The sequence below is a fragment of the Clytia hemisphaerica genome, unplaced genomic scaffold, assembly GCF_902728285.1.
Source record: "Clytia hemisphaerica strain Z4C2 unplaced genomic scaffold, Clytia hemisphaerica genome assembly, whole genome shotgun sequence".
Classification (NCBI taxonomy): Eukaryota; Metazoa; Cnidaria; class Hydrozoa; order Leptothecata; family Clytiidae; genus Clytia; species Clytia hemisphaerica.
In genome coordinates, this window is record NW_027103559.1 from 9,181 (window position 1) to 27,106 (window position 17,926).

General features: G+C 37.3%; 4 protein-coding genes across 4 annotated transcripts; 2 read left to right on the forward strand and 2 right to left on the reverse strand.

Annotated features, from left to right (window-relative positions):
• The first annotated feature begins 1,038 nt into the window (after positions 1-1,038).
• LOC136800569 (uncharacterized) lies at positions 1,039-3,839 on the forward strand. Its single transcript, XM_067057229.1, has 5 exons — positions 1,039-1,059; positions 1,665-1,976; positions 2,429-2,515; positions 3,157-3,297; positions 3,834-3,839. Exons 1-5 carry the CDS (start codon positions 1,039-1,041, stop codon positions 3,837-3,839), a joined length of 567 nt encoding a protein of 188 aa, XP_066913330.1.
• A 1,478-nt stretch (positions 3,840-5,317) lies between these two features.
• LOC136800570 (synaptonemal complex protein 1-like) lies at positions 5,318-6,463 on the reverse strand. The gene has a single exon (XM_067057230.1). The coding sequence runs from the start codon at positions 6,461-6,463 to the stop codon at positions 5,318-5,320; it is 1,146 nt and encodes a 381-aa protein (XP_066913331.1).
• A 3,197-nt stretch (positions 6,464-9,660) lies between these two features.
• LOC136800543 (uncharacterized) lies at positions 9,661-14,341 on the forward strand. Its single transcript, XM_067057203.1, has 7 exons — positions 9,661-9,690; positions 9,886-10,203; positions 11,546-11,992; positions 12,129-12,434; positions 12,570-12,752; positions 12,924-13,365; positions 13,554-14,341. Exons 2-7 carry the CDS (start codon positions 9,978-9,980, stop codon positions 14,218-14,220), a joined length of 2,271 nt encoding a protein of 756 aa, XP_066913304.1. The 5' UTR covers positions 9,661-9,690; positions 9,886-9,977; the 3' UTR covers positions 14,221-14,341.
• A 1,341-nt stretch (positions 14,342-15,682) lies between these two features.
• Positions 15,683-17,469, reverse strand: LOC136800537 (uncharacterized). Its single transcript, XM_067057200.1, has 2 exons — positions 16,618-17,469; positions 15,683-16,400 (listed from the first exon to the last, which is right to left on the reverse strand). The coding sequence occupies exons 1-2, from the start codon at positions 17,441-17,443 to the stop codon at positions 15,832-15,834; spliced, it is 1,395 nt and encodes a 464-aa protein (XP_066913301.1). The 5' UTR covers positions 17,444-17,469; the 3' UTR covers positions 15,683-15,831.
• Positions 17,470-17,926: the final 457 nt, after the last annotated feature.

Below are 17,926 nucleotides of genomic sequence, written 5' to 3' on the forward strand. Positions count from 1 at the left end.
TCCACCCCACTTGTAATTTCTTTGATTTAAGTACATTAAAGGCCAATTTAAAAAATTGGACGAAATAAAGACGCTGTACTCAAAGCAATAGAAAAGGACATGACACTGGAATCCTGAAATATAGCATGCTAAAATTCAAAAGTGTGGTCCTGAAGTGTGTCTACAAAAATTAGACGGGTGTGTGTTGATTCTGTATAATGTTATAGTAAATAAGTGCATCTATGTAAAATAAACCACAAGGTGTTACTACATAATAACTGTGTGCTTTTGTTTAGTTTTTTTTGTATAAGATAACTTGAAAATTTTAATTTGACAAAAAAAACGTCTTAGCTAACTCAAAATTTTTAATTTGGTAAAAAAATCGAGTTGGCTAAAACATCACCAAAAAAATAGTGACCCACTCAAGAACTTTGACCCACGCTAAAAATAATGACCCACGCAAAAAATATGACCCACGCAAAAAATAATGACTCACGCAAAAAAAATATGACCCACGCAAAAAATATGACCCACGCAAAATTTTTTACCCACGAAAAAAAAATTGACCCACGCAAAAAAATTGACCCACGCAAAAATATTTACCCACGCAAAAATATTGACCCACGCACCCACGCAACCCACGCAATTTAGCAGACTCGTATTTTGTGTATAACATATATGTCACATGTCAATGACATTGAAAAGATAACTGCTACTATACATGCGTGATCTATGTGTAATATATAATACAAGTATTACAGGTCCGTGTTATACACGGCACAAAATGCAAAAGCACGTGGCAAGCATGTGGATAGATTTTGACCTTTAAAAAGGTTATAGACCAATAAAATACCCTCAGAATGATATTTCTAACAATTACAAGTGTTTTTCAAACATTTTCTTTGTCTTTTACAGCAATTAAAGCTGACCTGTCAGCACTGACCTGTGTCCTGTGTCCTGCCTCCTGGGTCCTGTGTCCTGCGTTTCGAACCAACCGTAAAGATATAGACTTTTTTGTGTAGGTCCTCACTTTAACGGGTTGCGAATGAGGTCCTCACTATGGACTTTTCGTGTGCTATGGTGTGTGTGTGTGTGTGTGTGTGTGTGTGTGTGTGTGTGTGTGTGTGAATACTGGGTCATTGCTGAACCCCGAAGAGAGTCCTCTTCGCCAGGGCAATCAACTTCTCAGGGCACTTTGTGAGAAGTCCCAGGCCCACCTCAAGTTCTTTTTCATCAAAAATTTCGTGTTTTGCTTCTGATGCATCTGGGCAGCGGAGGAACCAGTGTTCGAGGTTGTGTATTTCCCCGCTGTTACATTTGGTGCATGTAGGGTCAATGCTCTCATCTATCATATGTTGGTAGCTGCGGAAGACCTTGTGTTTTCCGCTTCTCAGTTGTGCTAGTAGGACTTGATCCGCTCTGCGTAATGCGTAAACTTCTACATCGTGTGCCTGATAATTTCAATAATTTTTTACCTTTTAATTATATAGATCGAGTGTTGCTCGCGAAGGGCGTGAAAATCAAGAACACAGTATCTTTAAACAGGCGAGTCTTCCTTGCTATACATAATACAGTTTGATTTTTAGAGCCTTCGGAAAATCCTATAGTTTAGTATCGATATGTTTGAGAAAATGCTGAAGTTTTTTTACGCTAAATTATTATTTTATTTATCTTGAAATTTCTAGTTGAAGCTCATCAAGGAACATCTATCAGTGGACATCTTAGAGAAAGCTTTATATCACGAAGATCATCTTCTCATACCTCTACCAAAAGCAAGAACCATACATAAAATTGATTCCCAACCCATTGAGCCACCACCATTCCAGCCACAAGATCAGGTACCAGCCGCTACAGATCAACCACATGACAGCGGTGCAAGCTCAACCGATCAGGATGGTAGTGAACCTGTCACAACACCTCCCAAAGGATTGATAATGAAAGTTTCTCCACTTCTTGATGTTGATATTGTGGTTCCGCTTAGTGACGTCATTAGCCAGGTAACATGCTCTATTTTCATTAGCTCTTGACTCCCGTCTTGGAGGTCTGAGTTCGATGCTAACCATGATACTACATCTCATCTGACAAGTCCAAATCATACCCTGCCGCGGGATGGATACGTGAAGTGTCAAAAGATTTAGGCATTGTGCAAAGTGCTGTAGGTTCGGCCTCACGATTGACATGTATCGTTTGAGTGTCAAGGTATATGCCATGACTCAGCAGCTCGTAGCCATAAAGTTTTAATGCAGTGAAATTATATTATACCTCATTGGGTTTGATTTTATAGTAGCTATTTCTTAGGCTCCAGGTTTCAGGTTCCAAATAAATCTTTGTTGTATTTTAGTTATTCTCCGATTCTCCGATGTGTTTATCGCAATGTTCGCAAAATTATTCAAAATAGTGATTTCTAATTGTCCTAATTGAATTGTTCTCTGTCTTTTCCATTGTGTAGATTTGTTTGGATCTTGGAAGTTATTATTTTCCGAAAGAGATGTTTGGAGATGCAGGGCGCGTTTTTCAGAGAGCGTACGACGTTCTGGTGAGTTAAATCTTTTATTGCCCGCCTCATTCGAAAAATTTGTGGGAGGGGAAAATGCATTGAGTTTCAAGCCCGAAGGGCTAGAGGCGAAACTTTAACCCTTTTCAGGCAAGAGAAATTGAAGCTACTTATTTCCTATCCAAAACGCGCATAGAACGCGCCGTAATCATGATGATGGATTGTATCTAGCGGTTCCTTTGTTTTGGAGGACTACATTTTTTGAAATCTAGCGATAGATTTTAGTTTCAATCCGGCGTTTGTGTAAAAACTACGCTCGGCGTCTCGTCTCTAGCCCTTCGGGCTCGAAACTCAATGGGAAAAAGGGGCTTAGCTTTGATTCGAGGGATGATGAACGTGTTAAGCTTCAGTTTGTTGAGTGTCCTCGACAAGGACTCGGCCTGAATCTTATATAAGAAGTTATATTTACGACGTATTTATGACGTTGCATTTACAACACTGCAATAATGATGCGAGTTATGATTTACGGCCTAACCGAGTCAGCCCAATAGCCGTGGACAAAAATAGCTCTTAATCGAAATCTAGATAGATATAGATATGTGCGGCGTATATAGTTCCATGCTTAACCTCGCTATTTCAAATCAATTAACGTTCACGAGACGATCACAACATTTATCTTACAGGAGAAAGCCGGATTGAAGAACAAGCTGATTTCCAGTTTCCGTTTAGCCTGTTGTCATTTGACCAAACAGCCTGTACCCGATGCACTCAAACCAAGTGATTTATATCCCAGGCTAGATCAATCAGAACAAAATCAATACCAGGTACGTGCAGTGTTTTCAATTTGGAAAGTCTAACCTTCAACTTATAGGGTACTTCACATTCGAAAGGAATCGGGGGTAATCAGGACAACTGCGCTCTAATAGCGACTATCTGTCGGTCTCAATTGTTGGATCTTTTTGCGTCTAGCCATTGGGGAGCCATTATGGAGGTGCAATCAGCCATTATTCATTTCGACCTTGAAACGGTCTTTTTATAGGATTGTTTTCTTGTATTATTTTGCATCACGCTGTTTCGAAATGAGTTTCCATCGTGGACATGGATCTCGCACTCCAGTTCTATTTTAGTGGTATCACTACTAAATTGAGGTCGTTGCTCTATTCCCTTGTTGACGCTCTACGTATCAATAATCTAATGGCGTGATGGCTTCAAATTATCTTCTTATTTTCTTTAGGGAGTGATTGAAATCTTAAAAAAAGATTAAATAATAAATACAATTCAAATAAACAATAATGTAATAATATATAATAATTATAATCTGCTTATATTTACAAATTTAATTTTTTTCTTTTTCCAACAGGGGTAAAATCATGAAACAAACCATTTGACTAACAAATTGCCTTGAAAAATAAATTAAATATTTTTCATATACAATATTTAATATAACTAGTAGAAGGCTTTAAAATACATAAAATTTTAGAACCACAACAAAATTTAAGTCGCCATTGTCATAAAACTATATAACAAATATCATGAAAATTTCATAACAAATATTCTTCAATATAGTCTAATAGACAATTCTTCAGGATAAAACAATCAAGAAATTCGAAAACTAGAAAGAGATTGTGAACAGAATAGTTCATCAAAGAGCATTTTTTATAGATTTTTATAGATACTAATTTTTTTCCACCATCATCTTTAGCCGCCGCAAATTTTTTTTTCACCAAAGAACTTTTTAATCACCACAAAAATTGAAAATTGATAAAAACACAGGAGAATTTTTAGGACATTTGTCGTAGCTACAGTGTGAGAAATAACCATGGATAAAAAAGGATAAAACTGATTTGTTAGTAAAATTTTATATGATAATTTATAAATAAATAAGAAATATTGAAAAAATATGTAACAGCCTAATAAATAAGCTTACTCAAAATTACTATAATTCCACCAAAGAGCACTTTTTAGCAACTACACACAAGAAAATTATTTCCACCGACTATCATCATTTTTGGCCACCGCATTCTTTCCACCAAAGAACTTTTTAGCTACCACAAAAATTGTAGTTTAAAAGAAAAAGACAAAGAAGAATTTTCAGGACATTTAACTCAGGCATTGCTTGAAAAAATAGCATGTGAATTAAAAAACTGTAAATTCCTAAATACTTAAATATTTTTAAAAATATAGTCTAGTAGACAATTCTTTCTTATTGTTTTTATTATTTTGTAACAAACACAAGGCTAAAAGCTTTTTTCAAAAATTATCTTCAGGCAATGATTTTTTATTAAAAAAACAGGACAGCAAGGACAATCATTTTCTTATAAAAGGACGCAGAAAATTTGTTTTGGAAGGGAAAAAGTATTGCTTTAAAAGACATCCTTGGAAATTGAAGAGCGATGAGATTTTTTCTGAGACGAAAAATTGAAAGAATCACAAGGGGAATTATTAATAATGAAAAATAAAATAAAAATATAGAGACCTATGAAATTTATTTAGAGACACAAGAAGGCCAACTAAACCAAAAAAGTCTCGCTTTAATAGGCAAGAAATCAGATAAAAAAAAAGCTGACAAGGGTATTCTTGAAGTAAATCAAGCAAAAATGGTCTTCTGATAAGACAGATAAGGAAAAGGAGCTTGCTTTAGGAGAGGGGGAAACAGAAAGTGGGAATTGGAAAAATTTGATTGTATCAAAGCAAAAAACCTTGCACTGTCAAAAGGTTAATAAAAAGTTAAAAGCATATGCATATTTTATATTTAAAATTTCCCACACTGATTGCAACTTTAACACAAAAAGCATACAGTGAAAGACTTCTTGAAGAAAAATTATCAAATGCTATAAAAAAACATCATGATTCTTTTTCTTTCAGAAGCCTCTCAATATATGCTTCTTGTTGAGCAATCCTGGCCTTTTGAGTGTCAATGGTTTCTTGCATTGTTGCAATCAAAAGTTTCCAATTCCCACTTTCTGTTTCCCTTAAAGCAATTTCCCTCTCTCGCAAAGCAAGCTCCTTTTCCTTATCTGTCTTATCAGAAGACCATTTTTGCTTGATGCAGTCAACAATACCCTTACTGTCAATCTTCTTTTTATCTGACCTTTGCTTCCGAACCTTTTTTGGTTTCTGCAACCTTTCTTGCGTCTCTGACATAGATTCCAAAGCTCTCTTTCTCATTTCCAAGCCTTGTTGTTGCGATTCTTTCTTCTTTTTCGTCTCTTCGTCTCTTTGCTCTTTAATGTCCAAGGATGTCTTTTCAAGGTCAAGGAGATCTTGGAGGAGATTATCTTTTTCGCTATAGTCAACCTCAATCCCAGATCCCTTGAGCTCTGCGTTATTTTTCTTTTTGAACGTTTCCATTGATTTGCTTAATCTGTCCTTGACTGTCCTGATTTCATAAGTTTCATCGCCAGGAAAAAGCTCGCTCATTTTGGATGACACTGCTAGCCATTTAGCCTTTCGCTCTTGCGTTTGCTTTTGAGTGTCAAAAAGGTGACAAGAAAGTGTTTCTTTAAATAAAGCAATATCTCGTGCATCGTCAAATTTTGTTTTCTTTTTTGGTGGCTTTGTTGGTGTTACTGGCGGTGTAAGATAGGATTTAATGGTGGCAGAGGGATTGGTTGCTTTGGTGATGGTGGATGTTGGAATTTGAAAAGCTTGATGGAATGGTTTAGGTCTATATGTAGCAGGTGTGGATGTGGCAGCAGGTTTAGTCGTCATCATAGTGGCAATGGAGGTGGCATACATTTCTTTTGGCACGATTTTTCTTTCGGGGAGGAAATTGAGTGGCTTGGTGGCAATGGTAGTTGAAAAAAACGGTTTGGCGGCGGCAGCAGAAGAAGTAGAAGAGATGGATGATGACGAGGAAGACGGAAAGATGTAAATAGCCTTTTTCATAAGTTGTTGTGGTGATGGTGATGTGGTAATCTTGGTGGCAGGTCTTTTTGGGTGTAGTTTTTTGGCTTTGATGGTGACATTGACATTGTTGGATGTAGACATTTTGTTGAGACTAAAAAGCAGAAAAGGAAAAACAAAAGTTAAAATTATGTGCCCTTTGATGTATGAACAAAATTAAATCATAGTCAACAATACAACTTCTGCTGATAATCAACTGCACAAATACTTACATTTGATCCTAAAGGACGACTACTTTCAAGACTCTGCAAGAAGCAAATGATTAGAAAATAAAAAAAAATCCACAACTGGGTCTATTTTTTTCGCGCTCCACTTTCGATGTTTGACCCTAATTGACTCCGGCCTTATCGATTGACCATTGCTTGGCAAAAACAACTCTTAGATCCTAATCGATATCTATTACGTGATTGGAGATATTGGAGAATTTCGCGCAATAGATCCACTCCACAAGCTATTACGTACAGGTCAAATTCCACAGGACAGAGTTAGCCTTGAGATTTGGGCGCTAGCCCGCGAAAATCTCACGTAATAGATTCCGTACGTAATAGATAGCTTCTTGCTTAACCTCGCTAGTTAGGTCTGTTAGCACAAAAATACTTGAAATTGTGATAAAGGGCTTAAGTGTGGCACATACGACCCCAAAAATGATTTTTTTCTGTTTTGCCTGGCTGTGGTATAAAACTTTCTTTTCTGGAATTTTTTTTATTTGTTCATTTCTTTGTTTTTTAGGGATGCAAAGTATCAGACGAACGTAAATCAAAACAAGAATCCGTCGATACTGCAGTTCTCGCTGCCATTGGCAAAGAACCACAATTGAAAAGATACATGTCACAACTTTTCACACTCAGGAAGGGACATTTTCCTCATGAAATGATCTTCTAAGAAGAGAATTTTCTGTAAAAAAACATTCGAGACGTTTTCTTTCTTTATCCCGACAGTTAACACAACGATGTAAAAATAATAGATAACCAACTTGCCTTGATTCTCAAAAAACATCCGTGTTACGGTTGTAAAAATATTAATGACATTTTACATCGTAAAAAGTGCAATTAAATAAAAACCTGCTTCATTTGCAACCTTCTATTGGACAAAATCGATCACGTGATGTACATTTTACCAAAATTTGGGTTAGAAAAACTATAGGCAGCCTCACATAGGAGAAGGAATTTTTTAATTAGATATTATTGTTCTATAACATTGTTCTACAGGGTGTCCCTAATAAAAGTATCGAGTTTGCGATTGAGTAGAAAGTTTTAAGTGTGTATTCACAAAATTGTATTTTAAGCTCTCCCTCTTTTTTCTTTGTCATTATGATTAATTTATACGTTGTAACTACCTTTTGTAATAAGCCTATGTGATGGAGAACGTTCTTATATTTTAGCGATAACACACACAAACTTTTTTACTCAATCGCATGTTCAAACTCGATACTTTTATTAGGGACACCCTGTATAAACATTATCTGTTTATTTTGTATCATGCAACCTTCATGCACTTTTCATACGTGAGATATCGCATTTCAAATCACACATATATTTTTCAGATAACAGCATTTTATGTGCGCGTATTTATCCAGATGAAGATTAAGTGGTATCAGTAGTCAATTTGTCTAAAGATTGGTACCTTTATCTTTTGAAAAAAAATCCAAAATTTGCAGTAAATAACCATTCAAATTTTCTATCAATTCAGTAGATGTCAAAAAGTGTGTCAAAATCTAGCTAAAAGCATAACACTCACTGCACACACAGATCTGTAAAGCCCGAAGGGCTAGATTTGCGGCTAACAATTCAAATTTTCTATCAATTCAGTGGATGTTAAAAAGTGTGTCAAAATCTAGCTAAAAGCATAACACTCACTGCACACACAGATCTGTAAAGCCCGAAGGGCTACATTTGTGGCTTTTATCGAAAAGTGAAGCCTAGGTTTGGAAGGATTTCCTACCAAAGTCACGTGACTAAAATATGCAATTTCACCGGTTTGAGAGATGTGAAATAGCGTTTGCCGCCTACTTTTTTTGATCTCGCGCTCCGAAGACAAATAAAATGCTAGATCCTATCCATCGGCACGAAATTTAAAAAGTCAAATTTTTGCTTCACTTTTTTTTGCTGGAGAAAGCTTAAAGTTGCCTATCTAGCCCTTCAGGTTTTACAGATATCTGTGACTGCACACAGAGCTTCATTTCAATAGGAAAACAATGGTTGTTCTCTTGGGAGAAGTGCCTTCTAGAGGTAGTTGGTTAGTATCTATTATTTTTACATCGTTGGTTAACACTTTTTAAAAGAGGGAAGAAATTTTCGCGGGAATTTAATTTCGCGGTTGGTCAAATTATTTGTTTTCGCGGGAATTTAATTTCGCGGTTCATCGATTTTCGAAAAATTCGCGGGAATTTAATTTCGAGGTTGCAGGATATTTTTGGCTAAAAGTGTTATTAAATAAGCAAAAAACCTGTTTTAAGGCTTGAAATAGTACGAATTTGGGGGAATGCGTGAAATAAATTAAATTTCGCGGGAATTTAATTTCGCGGATTGCCGATTTTGTAAAATTTCGCGGGAACTTAATTTCGCGGTTTTAGGCAAAATCAGCGAAAACCGCGAAATTAAGTTCCCGCGAAAATTTCTTCCCTTAAGGCATATCATCAAATAGTGTTTACTTCGCGTGTGCACTGTTTGGACTGCAATGTCTGTAAAAAGAACTATCAGGAGTTCTACAGTACGAAATGCATTTAAGAATTTTTTGGTGCCGATTTTTAAAGATAAATTTTTTGTTGTTACTCTACGTTGTCTTTGGGATGTACAAGAACAAGATATAAATTTAGCAAGCTATAATATAGATAGCAAACGAGACGAACTTGAATCGATCGTGAACTTATATGACGATGTGGTAGCCTATTTTTCTTGCACGTGTGCCATGCAGTCCTCTATTTTGAGAAAAGAACTGAAAAAAACAAATGGAAACACTGAAAGTGACCAAGAATACCAACAATATGAGGATGATGACGAAGCAATGATACCAGGTACATATATTATACTTTAGTCCTCTGTGTGGCGTGTTCAATCTTTAAACCATATCTGATATTTTCTCCGACAGCTTGTGAATAAATGGTACTCTCGCTTTGCTTTTACTTTTAAAATATGACTCTTTATTTTCTCCGAACATGTGCTCATTGGAATTTTTTATATTTTTAGGCGTGTCTTTTTGGATCGCTATAACATCAACCAAACGTGGGGTGGCAAAATTTGAAACTGACATTTCCTCAAAAATGATGCTTGCCGGTTTGGACGTTTCTTCGTGTAAGCCGATTACAGTGAGAGGTAAGTTTTACTTATTGGCTTGTTTATATCTTTGGAATATGAATACAAATGATTATGAGATGGTGTATGTCATAAAATACTTTTCATATCTCCATCATTTTTTCTTGTCATGTCAAAAAATCTACTCCCCTTTTCTAAATTTTCTTGATTCTTACTTACTAATAAATTTCAATAATGAAATGTTCTTTTAATCAGGAAGAGGCAAGATCGATACAGCCGAAGTTTATTCCAGGTTGCTGTGTCAGGTTTTGAAAGACCACGCTTCCACGGCCATCATCAACAAGGCGATGAAATTCTTTTTCGAGGCTGTCCGAAGAAAACTGCGCAAAAGAGATGGGCTCACACTAACCGAGAATCCGATTTTTGAAGATTTTGAGGAGGGTGAACCATTTGCCAAACTGACGATTAGACCATCAATGCCGCAAAATTCGAGACAAGATCTTCACAAAGCAATGAAGAATATCCAATTTTTGACTATAGCCTTTACCATTGACGATGCAGAATCTTCCAATGGTAAGTTTTAAATAAAATTATCGCCTAACACTGTTAAAGGGCTTTGAAATTAAATCTTTTTTGCTTGTTCCGAGCTTGTTCCCAAATTTAGCCTGCTTGTTCCTGTTAGTGTCACGTTGTTCTTTGTTGTTACTTAATTTCTAGAGAAAAAGTGGATAGTGGCTGTTTAGGGTTGTAAAATTTTTAACTTTTTTCTTGTTCTGAGCTTGTTCCCAAATTTAGCCTGCTTGTTCCCGTTAGTGTCACGTTGTTCTTTGTTGTTACTTAATTTCTAGAGAAAAGGTGAATCTTGGATAATTAAGCTTTGAAATTTGAATTCTTTTTCTTGTTCCGAGCTTGTTCCCAAATTTAGCCTGCTTGTTCCCGTTAGTGTCACGTTGTTCTTTGTTGTTACTTAATTTCTAGAGAAAAAGTGGATAATGGCTGTTTTTCTTGTTCCGAGCTAGTTCCCAAATTTAGACTGCTTGTTCCCGTTAGTGTCACGTTGTTCTTTTTTGTTACTTAATTTCTAGAGAAAAGGTGGATAGTGGCTGTTTTTCTTGTTCCAAACTTGTTACCAAATTTAGCCTGCTTGTTCCCGATAGTGTCACGTTGTTCTTTGTTGTTAGTTAATTTCTGGAGAAAAAGTGGACAATGGCTGTTTTTCTTGTTCCGAGCTTGTTCCCAAATTTAGCCTGCTTGTTCCCGTTAGTGTCACGTTGTTCTTTGTTGTTACTTAATTTCTAGAGAAAAAGTGGACAATGGCTGTTTTTCTTGTTCCGAGCTTGTTCCGAAATTTAGCCTGCTTGTTCCCGTTAGTGTCACGTTGTTCTTTGTTGTTACTTAATTTCTAGAGAAAAGGTGAATCTTGGATGGTTAAGCTTTGAAATTTGAATTCTTTTTCTTGTTCCGAGCTTGTTCCCAAATTTAGCCTGCTTGTTCCTGTTAGTGTCACGTTGTTCTTTGTTGTTACTTAATTTCTAGAGAAAAAGTGGATAATGGCTGTTTTTCTTGTTCCGAACTTGTTACCAAATTTAGCCTGCTTGTTCCCGTTAGTGTCACGTTGTTCTTTGTTGTTACTTAATTTCTAGAGAAAAAGTGGATAATGGCTGTTTTTCTTGTTCCGAACTTGTTACCAAATTTAGCCTGCTTGTTCCCGATAGTGTCACGTTGTTCTTTGTTGTTACTTAATTTCTAGAGAAAAAGTGGATAATGGCTATTTTTCTTGTTCCGAGCTTGTTCCCAAATTTAGCCTGCTTGTTCCCGATAGTGTCACATTGTTCTTTGTTGTTACATATATTCTAGAGAAAAGATGGATGGTGGCTTTTTCACTTATTATTTATATAATTTTTTACCTTTTCAGCTTCTAACCTTACACCATCGTTCATTCCCACCGATCCAATTTGTATTGCTGTAGCAGAGCTATCAAGGTTCATGAAGGAGAAAAGCTATGCCATCTGTAACGGGAAAATCTACAAAAAGGCTCCAGATAGTGCTTTCTCTTATGTGTACTGTCTTACAGTGAAGAGGTTCCTGATGAGATCACTCCGTGTTGGCTCGGTCGCCAATGTGCTGGCATCGCACATCAATTCGGTATCGAATTTGCTTTCAGATCCAGACTGCGGATTGATAAAGCCACTGAAGATACTTTACAATATTATTGAAGTGTTGCCGGCACGTACCATCTTCGTAATTTCAGAGAAGCGGTTTTACAAAATCAGGAATTTTCCTGAAGGGTGCACACCCCGTGCGTTCATCCGCTACACATATGATAAATCATACGTACCATATCCTCGACCTTTCATCCAAGGTAACCACTTCCAGATTTTTAAATTGGCCTTTGTCATTTCGACACATTTCGATATACTTGAAAAGTGACATAAAACTTTTGAACTTTGTAAATTTGTTTGAAACTATGAAAACCTTCTTTTTGTTTTTCTCTTCAGGAATAATGAACAGTTTTCCCGAACGGAAGACACGAGTTCATTTCTTGCAGAAATATTTTCAACTATTGTTGCACAAAAAGTTCCCAATGAAGGAGCCAAAACTTTTGCTAGAGGGCGACTCAAATTCGGGCAAAACCAGCTGGGCTGCCGTATTCGAAGGTTTAATACCAACAGAAAACATCGCTGGAGTCACCCAAGAGGGAAGATTTGCAGGACATTTGATAAACAATCAAACCGAGTTGGTGTTCATGGACGAGTGGACTGTTAACAGTCTTAGTTGTGAAGATGCAAAGCGTATACTTCAAGGTAAAATGATAAAGTTTATTTCAATCTTATCTTCGAGAGGTAGACTATTGGCATATCGATTCCTGCGCAAAAGTGAATTTGGGCGTGTCTCGAGTAAAAACATTGACAATTTGGGTTCAATCATTTCTATTTTAGGTGGTTTAATCATGCTCTCACAGAAACACGCCAGTGCAACAAAGGTGATGTACAACTCGGGTTTTTTTATCACTACGAATGTGCTACCAAACTTTGGAATATCGAAAGATCATGACGCTGTATACAACCGGCTGAAGGTGTTCTCAACAAAACCGTTACCAAAGAATGATTCCAGTGTAACAAGTAAGGCATTACAGTAATTACGATTGGTGCATTTCAAAAAACTACGTTTGTTAAATTGAAGCAATTTGTTTTGCAATTTCTTAGAGCGTATAGTAGATTATGTATTTCCTATGTCTCACGTCTTGATTATCCAGCTGATTTAAATGGACGGTTTCCATATCATTCTAACAGGATGGCTGAGGCGTCACTGCATGGAGGTCATTCATTATTGTTCAGAGGTGCTTAAAGAGACGCCCCTATTCGAGAGCTGCGATGACGCTTACGTATTTTCTACTAAAGATGACAAAGTTGGAAGCATATACAATGATTATGACGGCGGTTCCGACAAGCTAATTATGGAGTCAGACTTTCAGGAAGACGAATTATCATGTTCTCAGTCTGCCCATGAACTAATACAACAGGAAATTGTCAGAGACCCGATTGTGGATGACGAGGATATGGATTTCTATTTTCTTGAGTCGGACGAGGCAACTCCAGCTAGGTGGGCTAAAACACACCAACTTTTCTACACGGAGAAAGGAACTACTCATTACCAGTTGTGTATCAATACTTTGAACTACATGTCTAACGAGGATTGGAAGAAGGTGCCTATCAACCAGGAGGACATAAAGAGGTATTTGTTATTATTTCTCTCAAAGTGTGATTAACTGAGCCTGCAAATTGTTAATTTGTTAAGTTTTACCATTGAATATATTATGGATTCGAAATTCTTATGCTCCATGCTCCGATTGAAACATAAGGAAACTTCCAGCACCACGAAACCGATGTTATATTGACGGCTGATTTCATTATTTTTTTTAGGTACGAGATAAGAAGAAAACGCAAATGGCGTGGCGGAGACACGTTTTACGAGGCTTGGCTGGCACGGCAGGAAACGGTGCCTGAAACTCCGTTAAAGGATATGCCCGCCCCAAATGTTTCAACCTCCACCCCTACTAATGTAGCAGAGCAAAACTCTAACTCTTCTAGTTCAACAAAAACGACACTTCCCAACCGAGTGTTAAACTTCAGTCCTATCAAAAGGAAAAAGTGTTCCCAGGGAAGTTCTTCCAACCCATCAAGTTCGAGCAAAACCTCTGCACCTTCACCGCCGAAGTCTTCAAAAAGATCTCCTCTACATCTCTTGAAGATTCTTTACAGCGACTATACAAGTGATGACGACGATGAAGTTCTTCCATCCCTGAAGCGGACGAAGAAATCACAGAAATTGGAAAAGTCAAATGAAATCGATAGTGGCACGTCAACGGAAAGCGCTTCGGACGAAGATAAGAAACCGCCACGAATTAAAGGTAGAAAAACGCCCTCTGTAATCACGGACCCAGTCTCCTTGATCACAACAGACGAAGAAGAAGGGGGTGAGGTCAAGCCAAAGATCCGTATAAAACCTGTACGCAAAACTTCCTCAGAGATAACAAACCCAATCGAAATACCGGATTCTGATATCGAAGAAGATTTTGTCATTGTATGATTGTTCCATACTTTTTATATCTTTGAAACCCTATAACTAGATTTATAAATTCTTTTGTAATGTCGTGTTATTGTCATTATATTTCATAAAATATAAGTTTCTGAGGAGCCCTCAAGTGAAAATCCACCTTTTCTCTGAAAATTGTTTAACAATAAGGAACAACGTGTCACTAACGGGAACAAGCGGGCTAAATTTGGGAACAACCTGGGAACAAGAAAAATCTACAATTTCGACCCACCTTTTCTCTAGAATATAAGTAACAACCGGGAACAACGTGACACTAACGGGAACAAGCAGGCTATTTTTAGGGAACAATCTGGGAACAAGAAAAATCTACAATTTCGACCCACCTTTTCTCTAGAATATAAGTAACAACTGGGAACAACGTGACACTAACGGGAACAAGCAGGCTATTTTTAGGGAACAATCTGGGAACAAGAAAAATCTACAATTTCGACCCACCTTTTCTCTAGAATATAAGTAACAACTGGGAACAACGTGACACTAACGGGAACAAGCAGGCTATTTTTAGGGAACAATCCGGGAACAAGAAAAATCTACAATTTCGACCCACCTTTTCTCTAGAATATAAGTAACAACCGGGAACAACGTGACACTAACGGGAACAAGCAGGCTATTTTTAGGGAACAATCTGGGAACAAGAAAAATCTACAATTTCGACCCACCTTTTCTCTAGAATATACTAGTAAGTAACAACCGGGAACAACGTGACACTAACGGGAACAAGCAGGCTATTTTTAGGGAACAATCTGGGAACAAGAAAAATCTACAATTTCGACCCACCTTTTCTCTAGAATATAAGTAACAACCGGGAACAACGTGACACTAACGGGAACAAGCAGGCTATTTTTAGGGAACAATCCGGGAACAAGAAAAATCTACAATTTCGACCCACCTTTTCTCTAGAATATAAGTAACAACCGGGAACAACGTGACACTAACGGGAACAAGCAGGCTATTTGTAGGGAACAATCTGGGAACAAGAAAAATCTACAATTTCGACCCACCTTTTCTCTAGAATATAAGTAACAACCAGGAACAACGTGACACTAACGGGAACAAGCAGGCTATTTGTAGGGAACAATCTGGGAACAAGAAAATTCTACAATTTCGACCCACCTTTTCTCTAGAATATGAGTAACAACCGGGAACAACGTGACACTAACGGGAACAAGCAGGCTATTTTTAGGGAACAATCTGGGAACAAGATAAAAGTTAAAAATTTTACGGACTTAGACAGCCACTATCCACTTTTTCTCTAGAAATTGGGTAAGAACAAGGAACAATGTGACACTAAGTGGAACAAGCAGGCTATTTTTAGGAAACAATCTCGAAATAAGAAAAGAAAATAATGTTTTGTATTCATGAGCTGCCGAAATTGATCGCATCTATGGTTTCACTAGTAGCAAAGAAGATGTTGATATTATTGGGAACAAGCATGTTAAATTTTGGAAGCAGTGTTTTTGAAAATTTTTTAGTTTTGTTTATCGCTCTAAAAATTTTTCTATAAATTCTTTGATATTTTTAATGTAATATATACAATTTTATCATAAATGTTAAGTTAAGAAAATATTAATTCCAGTTTTCTGTTTATTTGGGTTGTTTCTTCTTTAGTTTTTTGAAAGCTGCCGTGTCTGCACGCACTCTAAGAGAATCTCGGTTCCGCGTTGGATGGAATTGGTATTGTGTGTCCTTTAAGATTGCTGTCCAACTTTTTTCGCCATGTCTTAAAATACCTTTTAATAACTGTTCGTCTTCTTCGATGGAAAATTTTACATTCTTTGCCTTGTTTTTCGATTGAGCTTTTACTTCAACCTCCGTTTTTCTTGATGAATTTCGAGTTGTCGTGGTTCTATCGTAAACAATCGATTCTTCCAATGTGACGGGTGCTTCTTCATCCACTGATCTCACTACTTCCATTTGGATACCCTCACTGTCGTCAAGATTTGCGTTATCATCCGGCGAACACATGTTTTGAACTCGTTGCAAAATAGTATTAACTTCTATACTTTGTCTTTCGATGCTCTCAGAATCAAGCATATCTTCGTCAGAGTTTACCACATAAGGCGAAGCTACATTGCTTGTCGATGGTCCTGCTTTTTCACTTGCCACGCTCATCGATGGAAATTTGGATATTTCAGCCAAATCTTTGAATATACCTGAAATTATAAGTGAAGTTAGTGAATCTTTCACCATAAAATAAATCCTGCCTGTGAGTGCATGGGATTCGAACACAGTCCTTTGCGGTGCAAGTCTGTGCTCGAACCCTTCACACTACCACATATACTACTCTCTTTTTCTCTCAATACGGCTGCTAACCGAAGTATCGATTGACGTATAATTATAAATGTAGAACGACAAACTCGGTATACAAACCTGAAATGGCTTGTTGTTGGTCCTTTCGTGCGTCTCCAAGCATTTTTTCCATGCATCTTTTCCCCTCCGTTGCCACAATTCTTGACTGTTTTTTCTTATAATGGACCTTTGCTACCTCTGAGCTATGTTTTTGATCTTCGGAGACTATTTCTTGTTCTGAATGGGATAACCTGTCGGCACTGGCGGTCTCGATAATCTGTCTGTAGCGAGTTGGATGGATGTACTTTCCTATTGCTTGGTGTACAAGGATCGTCATTGCACTTGTTAAGGATTGGTATTGAGTGCCGGCTGTTGATACCAGAAGATAGTGGCATGCTGGCTTCATGTGAGGTCTGACAATATCAATGTAATTATCCAAAATTGTAAAGACTTCCTCTGTTAGAATTAAAGTGTCGAATAGATATTTACCACTTGTCTTGAATTCTCTTTGATCAATGAAGCCATCAGTCTGCTTTGCCTTTTCGATCATCGGAAGAGTTAGATATTGAAATGTCATGGGTCTGCTGCATTTAACACGTAAAAAAAGATAGGTTGTCACGAAACGAGTGCAAAATGTTAATTCCTGCTTGGTAGGTAATGGTGTTTGCGATTTGCACTTTTCAACAACCTGCTTGAAGCCATTGATATGGTGAGGGATAACCCGCTCCATTTCTTCCAAGCTTGCCCAGCTGTCGCGACCAATGAGGGTTTCTAAATCAAAATTTCTTGTGCTATCAAGACGTTTTTTCTTCCTTAGATTATCCCTTGCCCTTCTCAAGTAAACCTCTGTAATAGTAAAACAACGCAATTTGCTATCATTGATCCCCATCGCTTTTCTATAATCCATCAAATCAGAGATTGATTTTACATAGTTCAATGCTCCAGAGGAAGACAGTTTCCATTCCTCCTCTAATACAGTCATGAATTTTAAGATGATGCTTGTCGAGCCCAAACAACAATCGATCAGCTCATAAGACAATGATGCCTGAGATTCATTGTCCCCAGTACTACTCATCAAAAACTTGAGTGCACGTTTGGCGGTCTGGTTAGCTTCCTTTTCATTTTTACCTCCGCCACAGGTAGTTCGTAGCCAATTGAGAAACGCCTTGCCGATACCGTCTTCTATAGAATAGTGAGGTTTTGAGTGGGTAGCAGCCTTTCTATGAGCCATTGGTTGATTCAGTTCAATTTCCTGTCTATTGATCTCAGGCTGATCATCAAAATAATAAAGCCAGGGGTGTTTATTGTCGATGTGTTTCCGCAAGCCCCGTTTACTACCAAAGTCGGCATGTAAGCAAAGTTTAGCTGGACAAGTGAATTTACCTTTATC

Bases quoted from the DNA above. Each gene is read 5' to 3' on its own strand.
- LOC136800537 (XM_067057200.1), bottom strand. From the start codon at position 17,443: ATGGATTATAGAAAAGCGATGGGGATCAATGATAGCAAATTGCGTTGT. The intron at 16,401-16,617 runs GTTTGTATACCG...TTATAATTTCAG, and splicing joins CCAACAACAAGCCATTTCAG to GTATATTCAAAGATTTGGCT.
- LOC136800570 (XM_067057230.1), bottom strand. From the start codon at position 6,463: ATGTCTACATCCAACAATGTCAATGTCACCATCAAAGCCAAAAAACTA.
- LOC136800543 (XM_067057203.1), top strand. From the start codon at position 9,978: ATGAAATTCTTTTTCGAGGCTGTCCGAAGAAAACTGCGCAAAAGAGAT. The intron at 10,204-11,545 runs GTAAGTTTTAAA...TTACCTTTTCAG, and splicing joins CGATGCAGAATCTTCCAATG to CTTCTAACCTTACACCATCG. The intron at 12,435-12,569 runs GTAAAATGATAA...TTTCTATTTTAG, and splicing joins TGCAAAGCGTATACTTCAAG to GTGGTTTAATCATGCTCTCA.
- LOC136800569 (XM_067057229.1), top strand. From the start codon at position 1,039: ATGGACTTTTCGTGTGCTATG. The intron at 1,060-1,664 runs GTGTGTGTGTGT...TGAAATTTCTAG, and splicing joins TGGACTTTTCGTGTGCTATG to TTGAAGCTCATCAAGGAACA. The intron at 1,977-2,428 runs GTAACATGCTCT...TCCATTGTGTAG, and splicing joins TTAGTGACGTCATTAGCCAG to ATTTGTTTGGATCTTGGAAG.